This window comes from Rosa rugosa, chromosome 6 (genome assembly GCF_958449725.1).
Source record: "Rosa rugosa chromosome 6, drRosRugo1.1, whole genome shotgun sequence".
NCBI lineage: Eukaryota > Viridiplantae > Streptophyta > Magnoliopsida > Rosales > Rosaceae > Rosa > Rosa rugosa.
Window position 1 is genome coordinate 40,818,889 of NC_084825.1, and position 22,456 is coordinate 40,841,344.

The 22,456-nt window shown below is 38.0% G+C and overlaps 2 protein-coding genes across 2 annotated transcripts; one reads left to right on the forward strand and one right to left on the reverse strand.

Moving 5' to 3' along the window:
* The first annotated feature begins 9,305 nt into the window (after positions 1-9,305).
* On the forward strand, positions 9,306-10,425 carry LOC133717999 (uncharacterized). Its single transcript, XM_062144767.1, has 3 exons — positions 9,306-9,635; positions 9,729-9,925; positions 10,137-10,425. The coding sequence occupies exons 1-3, from the start codon at positions 9,596-9,598 to the stop codon at positions 10,257-10,259; spliced, it is 360 nt and encodes a 119-aa protein (XP_062000751.1). The 5' UTR covers positions 9,306-9,595; the 3' UTR covers positions 10,260-10,425.
* An 8,368-nt stretch (positions 10,426-18,793) lies between these two features.
* On the reverse strand, positions 18,794-20,419 carry LOC133716787 (NAC domain-containing protein 43-like). Its single transcript, XM_062143444.1, has 3 exons — positions 20,200-20,419; positions 19,529-19,800; positions 18,794-19,423 (listed from the first exon to the last, which is right to left on the reverse strand). Exons 1-3 carry the CDS (start codon positions 20,381-20,383, stop codon positions 18,794-18,796), a joined length of 1,086 nt encoding a protein of 361 aa, XP_061999428.1. The 5' UTR covers positions 20,384-20,419.
* Positions 20,420-22,456: the final 2,037 nt, after the last annotated feature.

Below are 22,456 nucleotides of genomic sequence, written 5' to 3' on the forward strand. Positions count from 1 at the left end.
GTGCAACCCTTTCATTTACTCATACGAGCTTTGCAAAAAGCTTACCGGGTTTGTATTGTTGCAATCCCGGTACACTATTCAAACGGTGTAGCGGGTAATCCTGCAGGTCAGGAGAATCAGGACGGTGATCGTGCGGGTTAGAGAATTTGTTTTAGTTTTACAGCAATTGTAATTGTGAGGTGAGTTATGCTCATTTGAGCCTTACAATATAATTTGGTGAGAGTGTGCTGTAATAAACAAATTTGAGATTTGGTTTATGTAATATCGAGCGATGTGAGGTGTGGTTGTTTTGAGAAAAAAATTCAGGTTGTATTTATGTGAGTTGTATTAATTCATGTTTCGGATTTGGATTTGTTATTCAAAATCCGGGGCGTGACACACACATACCACCTTTCCACCCCGAGAACCAGAGAAATGTCTCACCCAGCCAAGGCCGGCGCTATACGCGATCGGAAAAGGCCTCCGCTCTACACGAAACCCTAGCTATTGTTTACCCATTGATTTCAAAACCCAAAAGCAAAATTGTTTTTTTCTTACCATTTGTTTTAAGTTTTTCGTCAGTGCATCTGTTTTGTGGATTTATTTCGCATAGCAAATCAACTCCGTTTAACTCCAAACTTTGTCAGTAATTAATTTACTGTGTTCAGATAGTGTGTAAATTTTCGTTGCATTCAGAGTAGTTTAGAGTCGTCTTTCAGTCAGTTTTTTTAGAGTGGATAGATTAGGTTTTTAGCTTTAGATTGAGTGATAGATTAGTGATTTGGATTCAGTCCTCTGTGGGAGACCCCTACTTTTCTATACTTCGATTGACTAATAATTGTGATTGTAGGGTATTTTTGTACACGATACTTTAGATGTATCAGAGATCGAGTTCACTTTGATTTTTTAATAGTTACAAGTTAAGCATTCTCACCTAATTCGTTCGTTCTTATAGGGATGTAGCACGATTAATTAATAACTACCTAATGTGATGATAAGCTATACCAGTTTCTATTCATGAGAAAAGCTGCTGCCACAAGAAAACTTATGAAGTTATGTGGTTAGGGCATATTACATTACACTATTTTTCTTGTGTACTTCAAAGTTAAATACCCATGGAATTTGAGTTGTATGTTTCAATTTTAAGGTGATACTTCGCATGTTAAGCCTACAATCGCGTGTATTGCACATCGAAGCAATTTCTTATTTGTTTGGTCCAGTTATATACTTACTATTATGTACTACTGGATTAGCAAACAATGTTTATGTACAGTCGATCTCGATAAATTAAAAATATCTAGGAAAGATAGGGATGTCATAAGTGAATATGGTTTAGGGAGTTATATTGCTACGGATGACAATTTTCGACTACGTAATGTCGTAATCAGTATCGAGCTAATAGGTTTCGTTTTTCTCACGGGTAGAAACTCACAAACCTCATATGATTAATGTTCTAATAAATCTCATAAGTTTAATATTTAGAAAATATATAGTAACACCAGTTGGAAAAACATAAAAACAATCTTATGTAAGTTTGTTAAAATCAGGATACAGGGCCCAGGCTCAAGGCGAATGGAGTAGGCCTAACGTGCAATTACAAATTAAAACAATTATTTTGGTCAAATTACTGCAATGCTACTGTAACAAATCCAAAATTCAGAAAAACCATTTCATCTCCCACCCGAAAATCCAAAGTCGTTTCCTTCTAGTCACCCTACCATTTGTCCAAACCGCCCGTCCCAATTTCAACCTATGATCGCCGGAGATCAATCCCCATTTCATTGTCTCAGATTCGATTCTTCGCCGTCCCAATTCCAGATCGCAGCTTTCCTTATTGAGAGAGCACACAGAAAAACAGACACTATCACCACCATTGGCACCGTATAAGATCGAATTGAAACCCCAAGATACTGCCAAAGAAGATGGCTGTGAACAACAAGGTAGAAGCCGCTAGGGCACCGAAGCTGAGAGCGAGGCTCGCCAGAAGGAGGAGCAATACTTGCGAACAGTGGCGGAGGTAGGAATATATATAAACGGGGGCAAAAAAAATTTCTTTCCTTTTCTGCCTCTCCTCTACCCATGAACTCAGAGAGATCTCTGTCTCATGGTCTTTATTCTATTCTATCAATTCTTCCTCAATTTAGAATCCACATCAATCTTTCTTTCCCAAACATCTAATTTATAGTCCCTTCGAGCTCTGATTTAAATAAAATTCATCTATATCTTCAATTTGTAAACTCAATCTTAACAAAAGAATAAAATCTCAGGAAAAAAAATGTGGATTATCATCAAAATCTCCATTAAACCAATCCAAAATCAAATTCATAAATTAAATCTCAAATTTTTTTTGTCCTTATTCACATCCAGCCGACAATGTCTTGATCTCACTGAAGATGAGCAGATCGGACAACGTCACCTCTCACAGCAGATATCAATAACGGAGTCTCCGTCCATCCTCTGCACTCTGATTCTCTTCCTATACATTTTCTTTAGAAAAAAATGCAAAATTAAGAGTATACTCTGAGAGGAACGAAAGATTATGAGAAAAGAACTTCTGAGGAAGTATGGAAAAGCAATGGAACTGAAATGATCATATGCCTAGTTAGTAATTTTTCGTATTATACGCGAATAAAACACGTACTTATGTTTTTTTTCAAAAATACTTCCGTACTTCGTATTTTTGAAAGGGACTCGTTAAATTTCTCGTACTTTTGAAGCTAAAAGTATTATACACGTACTATACACGATTTTTATGTTTTTTTTTTCTGTATTTTACACATATTATTGAACAAAAATTAATATAAATTAATATTTTTAATTATTTAATTAATTAAAAATATTTTGCTGAACTTTTCAACGAACTATTTGATAAAATGTCCGAATAATACACGTACATATTTTTCACGTACTATACACGTCCCATTTTTTACTAACTATGATCATATGAGAGTAAAAATAGAAGAAAATGTATTGAAAACAGAAGAAGTACTTTCAGTTTGATTTAATTTAATGTTAGGAAAAAAGGAGAAATTGCCGCTTGGAGGAGTTTGACTCACTAGTGCGTCTGAGTCTAGTAGTCCCATACTATTAATATATGCCTAATCTATAGCTATGGGGGCCAAAAAAAGCTTAGTCAATCTACAGCTACGGGGGCAATACTCAATTAACAAAATTTATTATTTTAATGGGGGCAGTGGCCCCTACTCGTCCTTCATTGGCTCCGCCACTGCTTGCGAAGCCAAGGGCAGCAAATCACGCGTAGCCAAGAAGCACAAGGAGAAGCCAGCCGAGGCCGCCGCACACAAGGATAAGGTGTGCCGCTTGGCCGAGCTAGAGAAGATTTGGTTTCATAGATAACGAGGATGGCTTAGGGGCGGTGGTTTTTGTAGTATTTGTTCAGCCCATGTGCTCAGAGATTGGTTTTCCGACCATGTTTGGTTAGTATGGGAGACTGAGAATAAATGAATTTGGAATTTGTGGTTTAATTTTGCATTGAGAAAATAGTGACAGTAGCTGTATGTTCACACTCATACTCGATCACACACTAAACACTGTGATGGGGATTCGCTGATCAGAATGAAAGAAGCAGCCCCTAAAGGTCAAATAGCGCTCATAGTCTTACCATGAATGTTTTGGAATTACTTTCATCTCATCTCCATCTCAAAGTAGTAGTAGTTAGCCTTCAATATTGTCTCGATCTTCAAGCAGTAGAAAAAGTTTGTCATTCCTTCTCCATCCCCAAAATAGTAGCAGAGCTAACCTTCATCTCATCTCTATCTCGAAGCAGTAGCAGTTAGCCTTCAATATTGTCTAGATCTTCGAGCAATTCCAAAAGTAGCATTTTCTCTCCATCCCCAAAGAGTAGCAAAGCTAACTTTCATCTCATCTCTATCTCGAAGCAGTATATAGCAGCTAACCTTCAATATTTTCTTGAATTTCAAAAAGTAGCAAAAGTTTGTCATTTCTTCTCCATCTCCAAAAACAGTAGCAGAGCTAACCTTCATCTTATTTCTATCTCGAAGCAGTAGCAGTTAACCTTCAATATTGTCTCAATCTTCAAGCAGTAGCAAAACTGGACGAGTGTCTGATGTGATTGTGGTTTCTCAATCCTCATTTGAACAAAAAAGAGTTGAATGAAAGAAAATAATAATATTTAGTTACTATGCATGCATGTTTGAAGTTTACAATTGTAAATGTGTTATTGACACATGACAACTAATGGCTGATCCAGGATGCAAATTTGGGGTGGGCTAATTTAAGCCTTGCTTATAAGATTTTTTTTTTTTTTTTTTGTCAATAATGCTTCCAAGAATTTTGAGACTAAACTTTAAAGAAATATTAATAGAAATTGTAGTAACTCAAAGGGAGAAGAAAATCGGGATAGAGCATAAAAGACAAGCAAGAAATTTTTAAGAAATATTAATACAAAATTTTGTACCAAAATAAAAAATAAAAATAAAAAAAGAAGAGAAAAAGGGAGAAAAAATGGGGGAAAGAGCAAAAAACAAACAAAAAAAAGGAAAAAAAGAATAAAAAGAGAGAGAAGAAAATGGGCACATAGCAAAGAAAACATGCATGAATGCCTTTTCAGGGGATTCAAACCAATGTCGCCCATGAAAATAGCTCGTCATTTTGCCATCTAAACCAAAATTAACACCGTGGAGAATCAACACATATAATAGGTAAATATAGATCATTTTGGGTTGGGATACAACCCAACTAGCTTCTCAAGTGGATCCGCTCTGATGACAATAACATAACAACTTGTCTTTATGTTCAAAAGTTTATCCTTATAAGTATGATTTGAAATTTTATAGATATAGTAGCACAATGATCATTTGTCAAGGATTTTTCTGCAGTTTGTTATTTTATATTTGGTTTTTATCATTATTTAATTTGAGGCGGTGGGGAATGAGGATGAGAAAAGGCTAAAGCTTATTTTGCCATGGACTTTCATTTAGCAAATTATATTTTACGGTTCTGTATATATGGTTTTCTATTCGGTAAATGTGGTCTTCATTGGTTGCGGTGGGATTCTTTGTGCAGAAACAAGTTGAAAGGTGGGCTAGGCTTTCGAGACTTTGTTGATTTCAATCAAGCACTCTTGGCAAAACAATGTTGGAGATTATTCTCTCTTCTTGATCTATTGGTTACAAAGGTGTATAAAGGGCGTTATTATCTTTCTTCCTTTCTTCTATCTGCACCTGTCGGGAGGTCCAGCTCACTGATTTGGAGGTCCCTCCTGTGGGGAAGGGAACTGTTAGCTGCTGGTTTACGATGGAGGGTAGGGGACGGTATGTCAATTTTCATCTTTCGGGATGCTTGGATTCCTATTCCATACACATTTCGCATATACTCCCCACCTAATTTGCTTTTCAATTCTCTTGTATCTAATTTGATTACTGTGGATGGTTATTGGAATGTTGAGTTATTACATTAAAGCTTTTGGCCAAGAGAGGTTGAAGTAATTCTCTCCATTCCTCTGCCGATAGCTCCTATTCCAGATAGATTGTGTTGGTATTACACCAGACATGGAGTGTATACTGTCAAGAGTGGATATCAGTTGGCACAGAACTGCATATTTCTACAGGAAGGGGGTGTAGGTAGTTCTAACCCACAAGAAGACCCGGTCTGGAAGTATGTTTGGTGTCTAAAAGCTCCAGCTGCAGCCAAGGTATTTTTTTGGTGTGCAATCCATGACATCTTGCCTTGTGCCTATAACTTACATCGGCGACACCTACTATCTTCTCCTATTTGTTCCCAATGCAAAATGGGATATGAAACTACTATACATGTTTTATTGGTCTTGCTCTAAGGCAAAAGAGGTTTGGCTGCTCACTTCTTTTCGTACTGTCGTGGGAGGATGGAAACATGGTTATTTTCAGGAACTATTCAGATTTGCTATTTCTGTTCTTTCAAAATCTGAATTGATCTTTATACTAATATGTTGTCGTCGAATCTGGCAAGCCCGGAATGATGAAATATTCCAAAACAATTACATCCCTACTTCTGTTCTCTTTTCCTAGATTCAAGCTTTAGTTGCAGAATGGGTTTCCCTACACACCCAGCCTCCTCAACATTCTCATTCAACAGATAATCCTCACAAATGGGTAAAACCAAGTTTCCCTTTCCTTAAATGAAATGTAGATGCTTCTTTGGATGATGTGCATGGTGTTAGAGGTATGAGAGCAGTTTTACGAAATGAAAGAGGTGATCTCCTAATAGCAGCTTCTAAGGGATTTCGTGGAAGATTTGGGGTTAAGGCAACTGAGATTTATGCGGCTGCTATGGGCCTACAGGTGCATGCTATCACAATCTGGTTTTCACACTTTTCATCTTATCTTGGAATCAGATGCTTTATCTGTAGTTAATGATCTTTGCAAGGCAAGTGAGGACTGGTATGTGGAAGCTAAGGAATGTTACTTGAAGAGGTGAAAAACATGTTTCATCTTTTTTCTTCTGTTATATGTACATATTGCCCTAGGAAATGTAATCAGGCCGCGCATGCTTTGGCTAGAAATGCGTTTTTGTTTCCTGCATTTCAAGTTTGGGTAGAGGACGGGTCACAATGGCTCTCTGATGTAGTTCAAGCGGATCTATCTAAATTGTTATTAATGAAAGTTTCTTCTTCTAAAATATATATATATATATACAGATCCTATCCAGAGCGGAGCTCCGCATTGAAATTAATCTTGTGAAGTTCGAGTTTTGGGTCACTTTTCGGTCGCATATCCACATCTCGACCGTTCAGTTTTTAGGTACTAGTGTATAGATCATCTTTGCAAATTTTCAACCAAATTGATGATCGTTAAGGCATTGAAAACTGCCTTAAAGCTAGTACGGTTCAGGTTGACAGATTCAGTCAGTCCATTGGTTTAAGTGAGTTAGATACCTTAACGATCATCAATTTGGCTGGAAATTTGCAGAGATGATCTATACACTAGTACCTAAAAACTGAACGGTCAAGATGTGGATATGCGACCTAAAAGTGACCCAAAACTCGAACTTCACACGTTAATTTCAAAGTAGAGCTCCGCTCTGGATAAAAAAAAAAATATATATATATATATATATATATATATATATATATATATATATATATATATATGGTTTTCTATTCTTGACGTGCATGGATAATTGTATTTATCTTGTCTTGTTCTTACGAAATTTTACTTCAAAGGCATCAAAAATATTTATTCTCCATGTAAAGCATGTGCAAGAAGCTTTTATAGTTTTGGGGTTTTGTCCATTTACACCATTTTTAGATATTTTTTTCCCACTTACCCCATTAAGTTTTTTTAATTATCTCTTACCCAAAACACTCTAAGGAGGTCTTCCCTAATACCCAATTAAGATTTTTTTTTTGTTTTTTAAATTTTTTTAATACCATTTTACCCTTACCCCTTTGTTACTTAGAGAGAGAGAGAGAAAATGGAAGAGAGAGAAACCATGGGAGACTTTGTCGGAGCCCGGTCACCGGCCGCCGGAATCCGGTGACCGGCCGCCGGATTCCGGTCAACTTTCGCTTGATTCCGGTCACCGGCTACCGGCCACCGGAATTTGCTGAAAATCTCACCGGAAAGTTTTTTTTTTACCCCCAATAGACATCTATTATTGCCCCAATGGTCTATTGCCCCCCAATAGATGACTATCAACCATGTATTGCCCCCCAATAGATGACTATCAGCTATGTATTGCCCCCCAACAGACGACTATCAGCCATGTATTGCCCCCCAATAGACGTCTATTGCCTCCCAATAAGACTTTCAGTTGCCAAAATAAGAACTAATCTCCCTAAATTTAGACAAATACTTTGATTACAGAAAAAAAACAAGGAGATCACATAAATTCAAAACGTTTATTGCCCTCCAATAGCCGTCTATTGCCCCCCAATAGCCGTCAATTTAAAACGTCTATTGCCCCCTAATAGACGTCTATTGCCCTCCAATAACCCTTTATTACCTGATTTACCTCTCAATAGAACATTTCTTTTTTCTCTCCTTATAGGCCTTCTGCCCCCATACTCAAAAAAAAAAAAAAAAAACAAAAAAGAGAAAAGAGAAGAGAGGAGAGAGGAGATGAGGCGGAGGCCATGATCTAATCAATGTGTCTCCCCGAGGAGCTCATCATCGAGATCTTCCGGCGACTTGATTGCAATCCCAGTCGCAAACTCCAAAATCCAACTCCACCACTCTTCTTCTTCTTCTTCCCGATGCAACAATCCCAATCACTGCTTCACTCAGTGTTATACACACATGTCAATCCACACAGCTCCGGTGAGCCACTGGCTCACACAGCCAAGTCGACCACGCAAATCGTGAAATCAAAACGCAGCGAATCGGAGGTCTGCATCTCGATCTCAGATCGACTCCGGCGAAGGTGAGTGAATTGGAGCTGGGCCGAAAAAGCTCGTGCAGCGAATATGGTTGCAACAGCGGAAGGCAAAGATGAGATCCGGGCCGAATGAGAATTGGCCAGTGCAGAAGCTCGATCTTGACCGCGAGGGCGAGGTGTTCGATTTGCAACACGGTGTTCGACATATTCAGCGAGAAGATAGAGCTTGGGTGTCCTGAGCAATTGCTTGGGTGTGAAGAGCAGTCTGCTCTTCGTCGCGAATTGCCGCAGTTCGTCATGTCGTCTGCGATCGACGTTGTGCCGGAGGTGGATACCGGAGGGAGAGGGAGGGAGAGAGAAAGAGAGAGAAAGAGAGACCGGAGGTGGAGATCCAGGGGAGAGAGAAAGAGAGAGATGAAAGAGTGGCAGAGGCTTGTAATTCTTTAATTAAGTTATGGGCAAAATAGTCATTTTTCTTAAAATTGGGTTAGTGGGAATGAAAAACTGTTGCTGGGGTAAGTGGGAAAAATTTGGCTCATTTTGGTGCTTTTGGGCAAGGACCCTATAGTTTTATATGTTTTTTTCGGTCATAATATGATATTTAATACATCAATTACAACCTAATCATCATTTGTTAATTAGCAAGAGAATGCATGCTACTAGCGAGGAAGAGAGTGACAGGTTAAAAGGTAATGCAGCTTTTTTCGTTATTTCTATAAAAGATACAATCATTTTTGTTCATTTGTGAAGTACTTATTGATCAAATAGGACGCCATTATATAACGAAATTACGCTGTTATTAGATAACCACTGAAAACTACGTACCTAATTTAAATAGAAAATTACAGAGAAGTGTCACTTTGAGACTTATATTAGTCATAAGGCCACCTAAATTGTTTTGTACACATAAGGCCACTTTGAGGCCCAAAACCATCAGCTCCTTTTTATGCTATACCTATTTCGCCCTCAACCTTCTCTCTCTCTCTCTCGATAAACTGATGTTTTTGAAATAGATCGCATTCTCATCTCTCTCTCTCTCCTCGGTGCACCATCCAGTCTCTTCCGGCATCCAATTTCTGGAAACACCGCGCGTCTTCGATGAGCTTTGCCTTCACCGGATCTTCGTTCTCCTCCGCGAGTGAGTCCAGTCTCTTCTGGCGTCCAATTTCTGGAAACACCGCGAGTCTTCGATGAGCTTTGCCTTCACCGGATCTTCATTCTCCTCCGCGAGTGAGTCCAGTCTCTTCCGGCGTCCAATTTCTGGAAACACCGCGCGTCTTCGATGAGCTTTGCCTTCACCGGATCTTCGTTCTCCTCCGCGAGTGAGTCGACCTCGGTCTTCGTTGCTTCGCCTTCTACGGTTTTACTACTCTTTCCTCTCAGTAATTTTTCAAATTTCGTTTGAGAAATTGAAGTAGTCGCTGCTGGAGAGGACCTCTGGCGTCTCCCGCCGTCCTCGGCCGAACTGGAGCGCCGATCTCCGATGTCGAGGACTCCTATACCAGAATCGGACCGAATTGGATTGCTTCAATTTCAGAAATGGCTCTCGCTGTTACTTCTTCTTTGTCTTCTACTGCAATCTCTGCTCGGACCTTCTCCTCTGACCTCAAAGGTACATGTATTTTTTTTTTGCTGATGAGATTTTTTGATTTACTTTGGAAATTTGAATTGGAATCGATTGAGTTAGGGTTTTTGATTCACAATTAAGATCGAGAGGGTTTTATGACCTGTTTCTGTAAACAGATTACCTATAATTGTAGTTAACAATAAAAATGTTAGATCTCTCGCATTTGCGAAGCATAATTTACTTAATCTACCTGCAGGTTTTCCTGGAAGAACTGTGCCTTTTGAGTCACTTCAAGCACTTGGATGCCATGTTGATGCAGTTTGCCCCAAGTGAAAAGCTAGCAGCTCCGTGTAATTGTTCTAGTGGCTTTTCAATATAGTGATAGTAGCTTTATGTGTCTATGTTAGTATCTTTTCAAGCTAATGTCAATAGCTTTTGTTTTCAAATCAGTACCTCTCTGTAACTATTATAGCGGTTTTCCATCATAGCGATCGTAGCTTTCTGTACTTATGTTAGTATCTTTTCAAGCTGATGTCAGTAGCTTTTCTATTTTCATTTTGATTGATTTTATGTTTTTTTATGTCAATAGTTTATCAAATTGGAAAATTAGGATTTTGTATGAAATTCAGTTTTCTTTATGTTGTGATTTCGTATCTCTAGCATTTGTTGTTTGAGATTTGTGTTACACTATCAACATGGATAATCAATTGGTTTTGTTGCTGGTGAGAGTATCTTTTTGTGTCGGTGACAGTAGCTTTTTGTGTCGGTGACAATAACTTTTGTTGCTGGTGACAGTAGCTTTTGTGACCTTGTTGGAAATCTCACCAGCGCAGCTTTTGTTGCTGGTGGTAGTAGTTTTTGTGACCTCGCCGGAAATCTCACCAACGTAGCTTTTGTTGCTGGTGATAATAGTTTTTGTGACCTCGTCGGAAATCTCACCAGCGTAGCTTTTGTTGCTGGTGATAGTAGCTTTTATTGCTAGTGTTAGTAGCTTTTGTGACCTCGCCGGAGGTTGCCGGAAATCTCATCAGAGTAGTTTTTGTTGCTAGTCACAGTAGCTTTTAATGTTAGTGACAGTAGCTTTTGTGGTCGCCGGAGACTCGCCGGAAGTTGGCCGGAGTCCCGCCGGAAGTCGGCCGGAGTTGACCGGAGACCTCGCCTGAGAGGAGAGAGAGAATGGTTGTTGACTTTTTACTCTAGTGGCATTTTATGTAAATATGTTAGTTTTTATATCCAAAATATAACACCATTCTTAATCTAGTGGCTTTATGAGGGAAAAACTTAGTTGGTGGCCTTATGGCTAAAAAAACATTCAAAGATACACTTATACGTAATTAACTCTAATTTAAACCCATCTGCTAGCTCAGCTTTCGCGCTTTAACAATATTAACTCTTTCATAAAAGTACGTTTTGTGAGAAGACAATTAACTTAAAATATATGGATAATTAATTTGCAACGTTTTCATATATAACTACACGCTAGATTAATATATATGTAAAACGAGTAGAATAACCATCAGCTAGCTCGGCTCTAACAGTTGGTGGATAGAACTTAGAAAGGAATTTATAGCTAAGATCGCAGATATATAATTAATCATGAACAAAGATCGCAGAAGAACGAATAATTAATTATCCTAATTCTTATCCCTATGTATATATCTAATTTATGTATATATCAATCCTTTTGCTACGGATCAAGTTCAGAATACTTCGATCTGTTTGTCGAAATTAATTCTATTCTCTTGATAATTCCTTATTCGATTTATATGATAGTATATGGATTCAATATGTTAAGTTCTTGATAAATGAAGATTACTTTCGTGAGCAGCTAACAATTACTGTCTTAATCTCATAACCTCTGCAAAGTTATAGGCTGCATTTATTTTTAATTAATTTCCCTGTTGTTTCTTTAGGTCATTCTCAAATTTCATTTCTATTTGAAATTTAGAGTAAATACCAAATTATGTTCCTAAAGATGCAACAACTTGTATAAAGAACATGCATTATACAAGTACTGCCAAAGGGTTAGTTTGATGATAGTCTCTTATTTATTTACACATGACTATTCTTTATTAGCCACGAGTCGTCTATATCAATATGTTGTGTATGTATAGGATCTTGTGTATGCTTTTGTCCTTGTGGTTGTTTAATACAGTTTACAATTAAGGAACCCTAAACTACTTTTTTTTTCTTTTTTGAATTAGCCTGAGGTGCGAATCCGGGCGATAATATCATTCTTCTCAGGGCAAAATAGACCGTTACATACTATTTCACTGCTATTTAAGGGCATAGACAGACAAGAAGATAGTGGTAGTACCCACAGTGATACATAGAAATAGACCTACATATGATACAATCAAATACGTAGAGGTAGCGGGCGGGAATCCTCCATTGGTACTACACCGGAGGCGCTAGAGATCTAGGTTCCTAATACAAAGAAATTTATTGCAATTAGACAAGAAAGCTAAAAACATAGGGTTGGGCCAAGACAAAGCCCTAGTCCAAATTAAAGGCCCAATGGAGTAGCTCAAAGAGGAGAGGCCCAAAACCCTAAGGCCCAACATGATTTGGAACAAGGCCCAACACGTCATCATCCTCATGCGTCTGCCCGTGCAGCATTGCCCACCACCACCAGTCTGCCATATCGTGCCGCACCGACCCACCGCCTCATCCAAGCTGCGCTGGCCTGATCCAGTATAAGATGCACCACTGCACCTCTCCAGAATCGAAAGCCGCTGCCCAGATCATCTCGGTCTTCACCGTTGCACAGCTCCTCAGAACCACGCTGCCGCTCATCCCGTCAGAACTCCCGCCGCCACCCAGATATGCAGAGCCCACGCCGAAGGTTGGCATCCTTACATAATGCAACTACATCCAGAGATTTCGTCTAGAACTCACCACCGCCACCCGTCTAAACCTTGAGTTTCAAAGCCTCTCTCTAGACCTCCGCGAGTAAGTAGCATTCAAACTCCTGTCCGGTAGCAACACATTTGCGGTGAGGCAGACCCTCACTGATCTCGAGCGCCGCCGAACGAGCAGAACTTCACAAAACCTAGATCTAGGGTACTCCGGGTTTGTTGGAGCTCCTCAGAGAGAGAGAGAGGGAATGATCTTTTTTTTTTTTTGGAACCCTAAACTACTTGTATTAACTAAACGCGCGAATAGTCATAAAAAAAAAAAAAAAAAAAAACTAAACGCGCGAAACAGGCTGTGGCTAGATTTGGATTCTTATGTATCATTTCTTTAGATACAAATTGAATGACTGGAAAGAAAAGTACAGTTTGACTGGTCTTAGAATCCATACAAAAATCAACTTTTCAATATATTGGTTTTATATTCTAAAGATCATCCTAAATCATCAAACAATAATTTAACTGTTGTCAACAACAACAAAAAAAACACACCAACTTAATTGAAATTACCTCGCTGCCACAGTAAGGAATTTTCTTCTAGCATGTCTACTTTGAAACTGAAACTTTTTCATAACATTAGGGTGATCGAATCCGGCGCCGTGACCTAGTATAGTTCTTATCCGATTCCTAAACTCTCCTGACCACTTGGATTAACCTCAAAAGTTTTTTTTTTTTTTGGCAAATTAACCTCAAAAGTCTAACCCAGCTAAAGAAGTTGTTATTCGGGTCACTACGTACACTACATCCTTGTTATCTTGAAATCATTGTTAGCCTTTGTTGTTGCAAGGGTATTTGTTGGTAATCTGTTTTCCTTTAACCAAAAATAAAATAAAAACAAATGAAATACTATTCCAAATGTTTAGTAAATAAAATGTGATCTTAGCTAGTAAGACCCATATCCGGAATAAACAAATTATGTATATGTTTTCTTATTGTGTGGGACTTAACTATATATATATTTATACACATTATCATGCAAATGCACACTATTTAATTACTAAATTAAGAAAATTTAAATAAACAGATACAATCTTACGTACTCTACATTGCTTCATATCCTGCATATAAACAATTGACCAAATTATAAATCTTTTAGTCAATTAACATTAATCAAATACATAGACAAATAGGGTTATTGAATCTAACATTAAAGAATAATAATCATAATCAAATAGTTGAAACATTTTCCAGTTTTTTTTTTTTTTTTAATCAATCCATCAATGATTGCATTACTCAAAACTCAAGCCAGAATGACCATTACATACCCCTCCGCTACCATTCAGAGATAGGCAAGAAGTTGTGGAGATAACACATGGTACATAGTGCTAGACCATTCATTAGACATCTGGTGCTCACTTATTAAAGCGAGTCTATTATCTATGATAACGTACACTAGGACATAGACATAGGCATAGTTCAAAATAAAACTAAATTTTCTCTTTGCCCTTGGTGCTAGGGCTAGGAGATTTCTTCGAGTACAAGACACTCAGAACTTCTTCAGCGGTAACCTTCTTTGCTTTTGATGCTTTCGGTGGGTTTTTGTTTTTGGCTCCAAGCTAGAGGTCTGCCCCTCTTCTTCTTACTGATTTGCTCCTTCGTGGCATCTTCATTTGGCATTGAAGTGATTGGCAGCATCACCTCGTTAGGAACCAACATTCCTCCTGGGGTTTCAATGAGGCCTAAGGACTTAGCAGTGAATTTTGATGGGAACTCAGGCACTTTGATCTTCTTTGTTGCATTATCACTTGCATGTTTGTCCTGCATATTCTCAAAAAAGAACTTGAGTTTCTTTGGAGATGTGAAAGGGGATGAAGGTCTGCCTCTCTTTTCATTATGCTTTGCATTCTCTATAGGGACTAAGGCAAGAACTTGGTCCTCATTCTCTTCCTCACTCTGCATACCCGGATGCTGATGTGATTGCTTGATGACAATAGGTCTACGACCTTTCGAACTCTCAGGGCTTCCAAACAAGTTTCTTGCCACTGGGAGAACCTGCATTTGTGTATCTTGAAATTTGAAAAGGCCATTAGTGAACAGTGGCTCCTTGAAGCCAGGGAAAGGGCTCACCAGATTCAAGTGTTGAGGAGAAGCTGCAACCGATTTGGTCATGGGAGGAGTAGCTATCAAGCAGGTTCCGGCTTCGTGGAAAATGAGATTACATTTTCGACATCTTCCAATTAGGTTTTCATAGAAGAAGGTAATTTTCTCAATCACCCCCGGAGCTAGCTTGATGGTTTTCTTGAGAAAGAAGGGTTTTGTGATATCATGGGCAACATGAACACAAATCGTACCTGTTGCGTCAAACAACCTACGATCAAACTCCAGAAATATGCCTGCAATCGAGGCGACATTGATGATGGTTTCCTTGACTTCTAATGCCGGTGGGATGTTTGTGATCTTCACCCAGAAATACAACGTGTTCAGATTGATCGATTGCAGTGAGGAGATTCCATCGTAATCTTGCAGTATGACTGGAGCTCTGTTAAAGTACTAGGGACCTCCCTTGATAACCTTGTTCTTGTCTTTCTTGAGATCGAAAGCGATCACAAAGCGGTTCTGGGATCGGTCTTGAACCTTGAATCCCTTTTCTAGCACCCAAATGCGGCGGAGATGCCGCTAGTGATCGGCTCCACCAAAAGGTTTCACCGTCAGATGCCTTGCAAGCAGATAGACCTGAGAGCCTCGCCTCACATTGGCCCCAGCCATGTGAGAGAGATCGACAACGTCGCCTCCGGCAAGGGCCAGGGACGTTGCAAAACTGGCAGTGACATCGTCGATTACTGACATGATGATGAGCGGGAATGGAAATGAGATCGGATTGCAGCAGTTTACTGTTTAGGGTTTGGTTGGAGAGCGGTACAGTATGCCTTAGGGTTTGGTTGGAGAGCGGCACAGTATGCCTTAGAATCTCATACAACTTTACACAATTCTATTTATTTTTGTATAACTTCTGTATTTAGATAAACATTTTCCAGTTTGGTTGAGTTTTTAACAAAAATAGTGAGACAAGCTAGTGTACTGGTGGGTATGAGATACCCTCATTTACAACTATTTGAACAAAAATTTACAAGTATTTGAACCAAAATTACAACATTTAGAACAAAAGTTACCATATTCATTTACACTATTTACATATAGTTAAACAAAAATTACAACATTGACAACGAATTTGTTCAAAAGCTTGTAAAAATGTCGTAAGAGGTGTAATTACCATTATTAGAACTAAGATTACAATATTGACAACGAATTTGTTCAAAAACTTGTAAAATGTCGTAGGAGGTGTAATTACCATTATTAGAACTAAAATTACACAAAGTAGGACTCAAATTACAACTTTGACAACAAAATTTGTTCTCACTTTTGTAAATGTGGGTATGAGATACCCACCACTACACTAGAATTTCCCAAAAATAGTATATAACAAAGATTATCTGGGGATTTTATCTAATAATTTTTACATGCATGAGGCATGTTGCAGTAATCATTAATTAGCAGTCGATAAGTAATTAATTGACGAGAAGGCAGATCTATGTAGATAAACACGTAGAGATATGAAAGTTCCAAGTCTCGCTGCTAAGCGATCACTACTCCCTGAAGAAAACCTTTTCAGCTTCGGAGAACATGTTCTTCTAGCTGCGTCAACTTCCCATGCACCTTCTCTCGTTTCTGGCTTTGGCATGTATTACATGCTGTACGTTTTTCGGAGAACTGGTCCTCACAATTTAAAGGCCATCTGACTTTCTCAATTGGTATCCATATTTACAAAATTTTTCTCTCAGAGGTGTGCGATCCCCTAAAAGGAAGCTCATGGACTTGATGGCTCAGATGGACACGTACATGAGGAAATTAGGACACTGTAATTCGTTGAGCAGCTAGGCTTTTAGCTTAGCTCATCGAGGTCGGCTCTGGGGTTCATCGCCATTATGTATAGTTTCATTTTTCTTTTTCAAAGATTAATACTTTAAAGATCATATAATTGTTATCTTACATCCGGTTCATAGTTGAAATAAACAAGAACAAAAAAAAGTCCTAGCTTATTAGAATGTGGAGTGTTTATATCTCACATCAGAAAAATAAACCTTGTAATAGAATTTATAAGGGTCTAAGGCTCTCTAATAATTGGCAATTGAGTTTGGTAATGAAGCACATATGGTATTAGAGTCAGGTTTGCCCATGTATGAATGCCTTACTGACCATACATGTCACCTACTAATATAAGTTGTCCACGTGTATTTATTGTTGAGAACATAGATGAATCCCACATAGAAAAGTGGGGACCTTACCTATGAGTTTGGTTATGAAGCACAAATTATTTTATCATGATATCAGAGCTAGATTTTCCCACGTGTGAATGCCTTACTGACCATACATGCTCCGTGACCAATATAAGTTGTCCACATTTATTTATTGTTGAAAAGATATATGAATACCACATTGGGAAATGAGGACCTTGTCTATGAGTTTATAAAGATTTGGGTTAATTTCATCCATTGCCAATTAATTTTGATTGTGAATTTTATCATAGTATAAGAGTTAGGTTATCCCACGTATGAATCTCTAGCAGCCACACAGGCTCTAGTCAACTAATAACAGTTGTCCACGTCTATGATTTTAAATTCACCACACGTGCGGAGGCGTGTTGAGAATATGAATTTCACATGAAAAAAATGAGGACTTTGCCTATGAGTTTATAAGGATTTATGTCAATTGCATTCATTGCAATTAGTTTTGGATGTGAAGCCCATAATACTTTATCATTCGTCACATTGACATGACTACAAGGGATTATGAGAATGTGGAGTGTGAATCCCAGATTGAAAAGGTGAAACCATGTAATAGAGTTTATTAAGTGTTTGAGCCTCTCCAACTATTGCCAATTAGTTTTGGTTGTGAAGCTGAGATTACTTTATCAAAACTAAAAGTTGTTGGGAATTGAAATTGGCACCCCTTTTTTTACAAATCACACCCCCTTTCATACAACGTAAATCTTTCTTTATGAGTAATTTTCCAATGAACATGTGCATGAAAGTGGTGCGGTTTGTAAAAAAAAAAATGCCAATTTTACCTCTAAAGTTGATAACAACATCAAAACCTAAATTTATTATTTGATTTATCTATACTGTCATTTGCTCGTAGTAGTTAATCATTCAACTGCATGTTATTCTGTTCTTGCCAACTGCAAAGAATACCATATAATTTTTCTCAAAAATTAGTAAAGACCAAGTTAGATGATGAATTACTTGTCAAGAAAAGGTTCTTTGTTCTTGCCAACTGCAAAGACGCGTGAGACTACCCTAATTCTAAAAATTAGTAAAGACCAAGTTGGATGATGAAACGAGACACGATAATGGTACTTGTTAAATTTGCAATGCTACTATAGAGAGGCTACCCAATCTGATCAAAATATGTTACTAGATCACCTTTGCTCTTATAGGGAGGCTTTAACAAACAGACGGACTTGTCACATCTAATTTATCTTCCTCTGACTTTTGATTGCAATTATTAGATGAATTTTCATATATATATATATATATATATATATATATATATATATATATATATATAGAGGGAGGATCAAGAGAGAACGCCTTTAAATTTTTAAAGTGAGGATGTTTTTATTTTTAGGGTGTATTTTAATAATCACAACCATTCATTTTTTAGTTACCTACACACATATGAATCATACAAAAAATTAGTCAAATCGGAAAACATTTAACCATTTGATTAGCACAATGTTCGTTTTAATTTTATCTAACAGATTACATTTGTTTACACAATTTTGAATGACCAAATGATTATGGATTTAGTTGATTTTTTGTAGCCACACTTCTTGCATAGGAATATAAAGGATCAACGGTTAGAGTCATAGAATTAGGCCATATACTAGTGTAAAATAGTAAAAATCCTCAAATTCTTAATATGTAAGGACGTCCTCTCTAGAACGGGCATATATATATATATATATATATATATATATATATCACATATGGGGTTTGCTCTGTTATAAAGGAGTATTTGACACTTCGGAGGATGACAAAGATGATGAGTGTGGAGCAAAAGTAGGCCACAGGTCGATCTCGTTGCTGGATGAATTCGATGATCTCAGAGTAGTTGGTAATTGGAGCTCATGATCATGATAATCATGGTGATCAGTACTGAAGCAGTTCCCTGATTCTGGGTACGTCATCATTTCACGGGCATCGAGTTGTGCAGCCACGAAACGATCAAGCGCGGCCCAGTTGGTGAGGCCAACCGAGTCCACGAGTTGATGACCCACCGGGTCATCATTCTCTGCAGACGAGTTTGGGTTCTCTAGGCTAGGAAGATTCAAGAACCTATCATTATCGTCATGAAAACCATGAATGTGGTTCATGATTAATGAGTTGTTTGCATCATTAGTTTCTTCCTTGCAGGTCCTTGATTCCATGCAGTCAAGTATATGCTTCAAAGCTCCCTCATCATTATAATCACATGAACTAACAAAGATACTTGTAATATTATCTGTTGTGATCGATGAAGTTGGAGCAATCAGAATTGGGCTGTCCATGGTTTTGTGAAGATTTTTCTTCTTGAAGATTCTGCAAACCACCCATCCCTCCTCTTGAGATGCCTCCCCAACGACAACGGAGACCTAATTAACAGAAATAATGTTCAAGCACAAACTGGTATATATGTTTGCGGACTACAAAGTTTTTGTACTTTTAAATTTCTTGATGATTTTAAATTAATGACTTACATTAGTGATTCTGCTAGTGTTGTCGTCGAGTCTATACTCGTGCATGATCCAATCGGATTTTTGGCCACGAGGGGCTCTTCCTTTGTAGAACACAAGAGTTTTCCTCATACCGATCCGCATGCAGTTGCTGCGTATCACCTTATCACGGCCAGTGGCCTTCCAGAACCCAGCAGCTGTTGCACGATTTGTGCGTGTTCCGGTAGGATACTTCTTGTCCTTGTGGCTGAAGAAATACCAATCATTTTGCGGTGTGGTTCCTATGTTGCACTTTTCTACAAAAACCAATATCAATATTGTTGAGAATATATAGATCCCACATGGGAAAAATGGGATCTTGCCTATGGGTTTATAAGGATTTGGGTCACTCCATCCATTGCCAATTGGTTTTGAATATGAACTCCAAATTACTTTATCATGGTATCAGAGTGGGTTATCCCACGTGTGCATGTCTCACGGCGACACGGGCTCCACATCACCCAAAGTTGTCCACGTGTATGGCTTTAAAATTTGTCATACGTGCGGAAGTTGTCCACGTGTATGGCTTTAAAATTTGTCATACGTGCGGGAAATGTGAACCTCAGATTACTTTATCAAATTGGTTATTTCATATCATATCGATGATGCATAACTTGTTGGAGACTCAACTCTCTAATTGATATTTATGTACGTACCTTGGACGTCCCATGGTTCAAGTTTATTGAGATCGACCTCGCGGATGACATCGAGATCAATCCTCTGACCTGAGACCTTCTTCCTCAAGTAGTACTGCAAGAGCTCCTCTTCGGTTGGATGAAATCTGAAACCTGGAGGGACTTGAGATTGCCCGTTAACGGATATGCTCATGTTTTCAGTCATTTTGAATTTAAATAAAGGGTTATTTCTTCACACTCCACAGCTGTTAGAGAGATCTAATTAACAAGATGGTGTACGCAAAGTATGTAAAGGGGACGACTATATATATACAAGTGCTTGTTAGTCCTAAAAGGAAGGAAAAACATGCATGAAGGAATTCAATCTTTTGGTCTCATGGAACACATGGATACATATTTTTAATTTGTTTAGTGTGGGGTTCGTTTCACCATGCTCCGAGAAGAACCATATGGTTCCTACCTACATTATTTTACATATTACATAACAGATGATCGAGAGACGATGGGTCCAGGAATGTGATTATGTGGGTATCAATATAGAAAACAGGACAGGGAATTTAATTACACTAGGTAATAGGATTAGCTAGAGTCAGCGGGGCTTAAACTCACATCCACAACCAAGACCTTCGACCTAAAAATCTTATTGAGAAAAGCACCTCTCAAACAACCGTTCGTTAAAAAATGTGACGAATGGAGATGATCAATATTGGCCTTCTAGAAAAAGCCCTACTTTAAAAATGAGGCAAATTATCAAATTGCTGATCAATGTTATGTTCTTGTTACATAAGATTTAATAGTTTCTATAGCCAGTCTCTTATTAGGATTTCACATTTTGGGACTTCATGCATCTTCATTCTGATGTCTAGTAGTGGTGGAATCAAATATGTTGTTATTTGTTAATTAAGCAGGTTCATAATATCATTATACAGGGAAAAACAAAAGCAGTACCTATATCGTTGAGAACTTGAAGACTGGAGGACTTACCTTTCAGCATTGGGATTCATGCATTAATTTCTGTAACTTTTGTACCTTCTCGTCAGCAATGGCGAAGACACACACACACGGGTTCATTATATATTCTCTGAAATCCTTAAAGCCATTCATCATTTTGTGCTGATTAATATTGTCAGAGCAACCACTTTGCTTAATTTAGTTACTAACAAGCATTTGAAGGATTTGTTACTAAACGGAGTAAAAGTAAAAACATTTACGGTCAAGTAAGCTTCATGCGGCAAGAGAATAGCCAAAAAGTGGTTCTTTTAAATGTTCTCTTCGACTGAACCAAACACTAAAGTGTGGTTTCTCAAAAACTTTAGTAATTTGTACGTGCTTTAGCTTTCGCGATCGTTTGGTTCTGGATTACTTAGTCTTGTAAAATTAGGGCTTTTTTTTTTTCACTGCTTCGGAATTCGGATTAGAGTTGAAACTTATATAAAGGCCTACAAAAGTATATAAGGTCAAGCCCTTCATTATTGTAAATACCTACTCGAGCTTAGGACAGCTTGGGAGTTCCACATCGCTCCCTTCCAAAGGAGTACAAGACAGTAATAGTATCAGTCCACCAGCAGTTTGATAAAGACTTTCAGCACTCTCTGCAAGTCTAAAGAAGATCCATATATATAGAAGTACTGACAAGAAAGAACTTCCTCGTTAGTCTCTGATTAGCAAATGTGACAGCATAACCATTTAGTACCAGCACCACACATTTTCATCGCGAGTATTAAAAAACCTCTATACTATATAGTTCTTTCATCATTGAATACTAGAAAACAAAGAAATTTTGAACAAAAGGACATGCTATCAATGAAAAGTAGTTTTATTTATTTATTTTTATTATCATATGACATGGGTATAAATATCCTAGAAGTTTGCATGAGAAGCAAAACTAGTTAGGAGGCCATGCATGTTAATATTATTATTGTTGGGAAGGTCTCAGTTGTGGTGAAATGTCACAATTGAGTCGCAAAAGATTACGATAGATACCATCAGCATGAAACGAAACCCTACCTATATTGTCAGCAGAGTTTGTCATTATTGTTTTGATTTTAGTTTGGTCTAATAACTTCAAGAAACTGAGCAGGTACTCTGAAAAGACTTGTATTCCTGTAATGAAGCATGTCACTGTTAGCTAGACTTATACTAGCTCTTGCAACAAATTTGATCAGGCAAGTGAAATGTGTAGCGAACCTGCCTTCTTGCATGGCATTATACAACAACAATTCTATAGGGGCTCAGCAACAATTACTTTAGAAAGTTCATTTGGCAGGCACCATTCAAG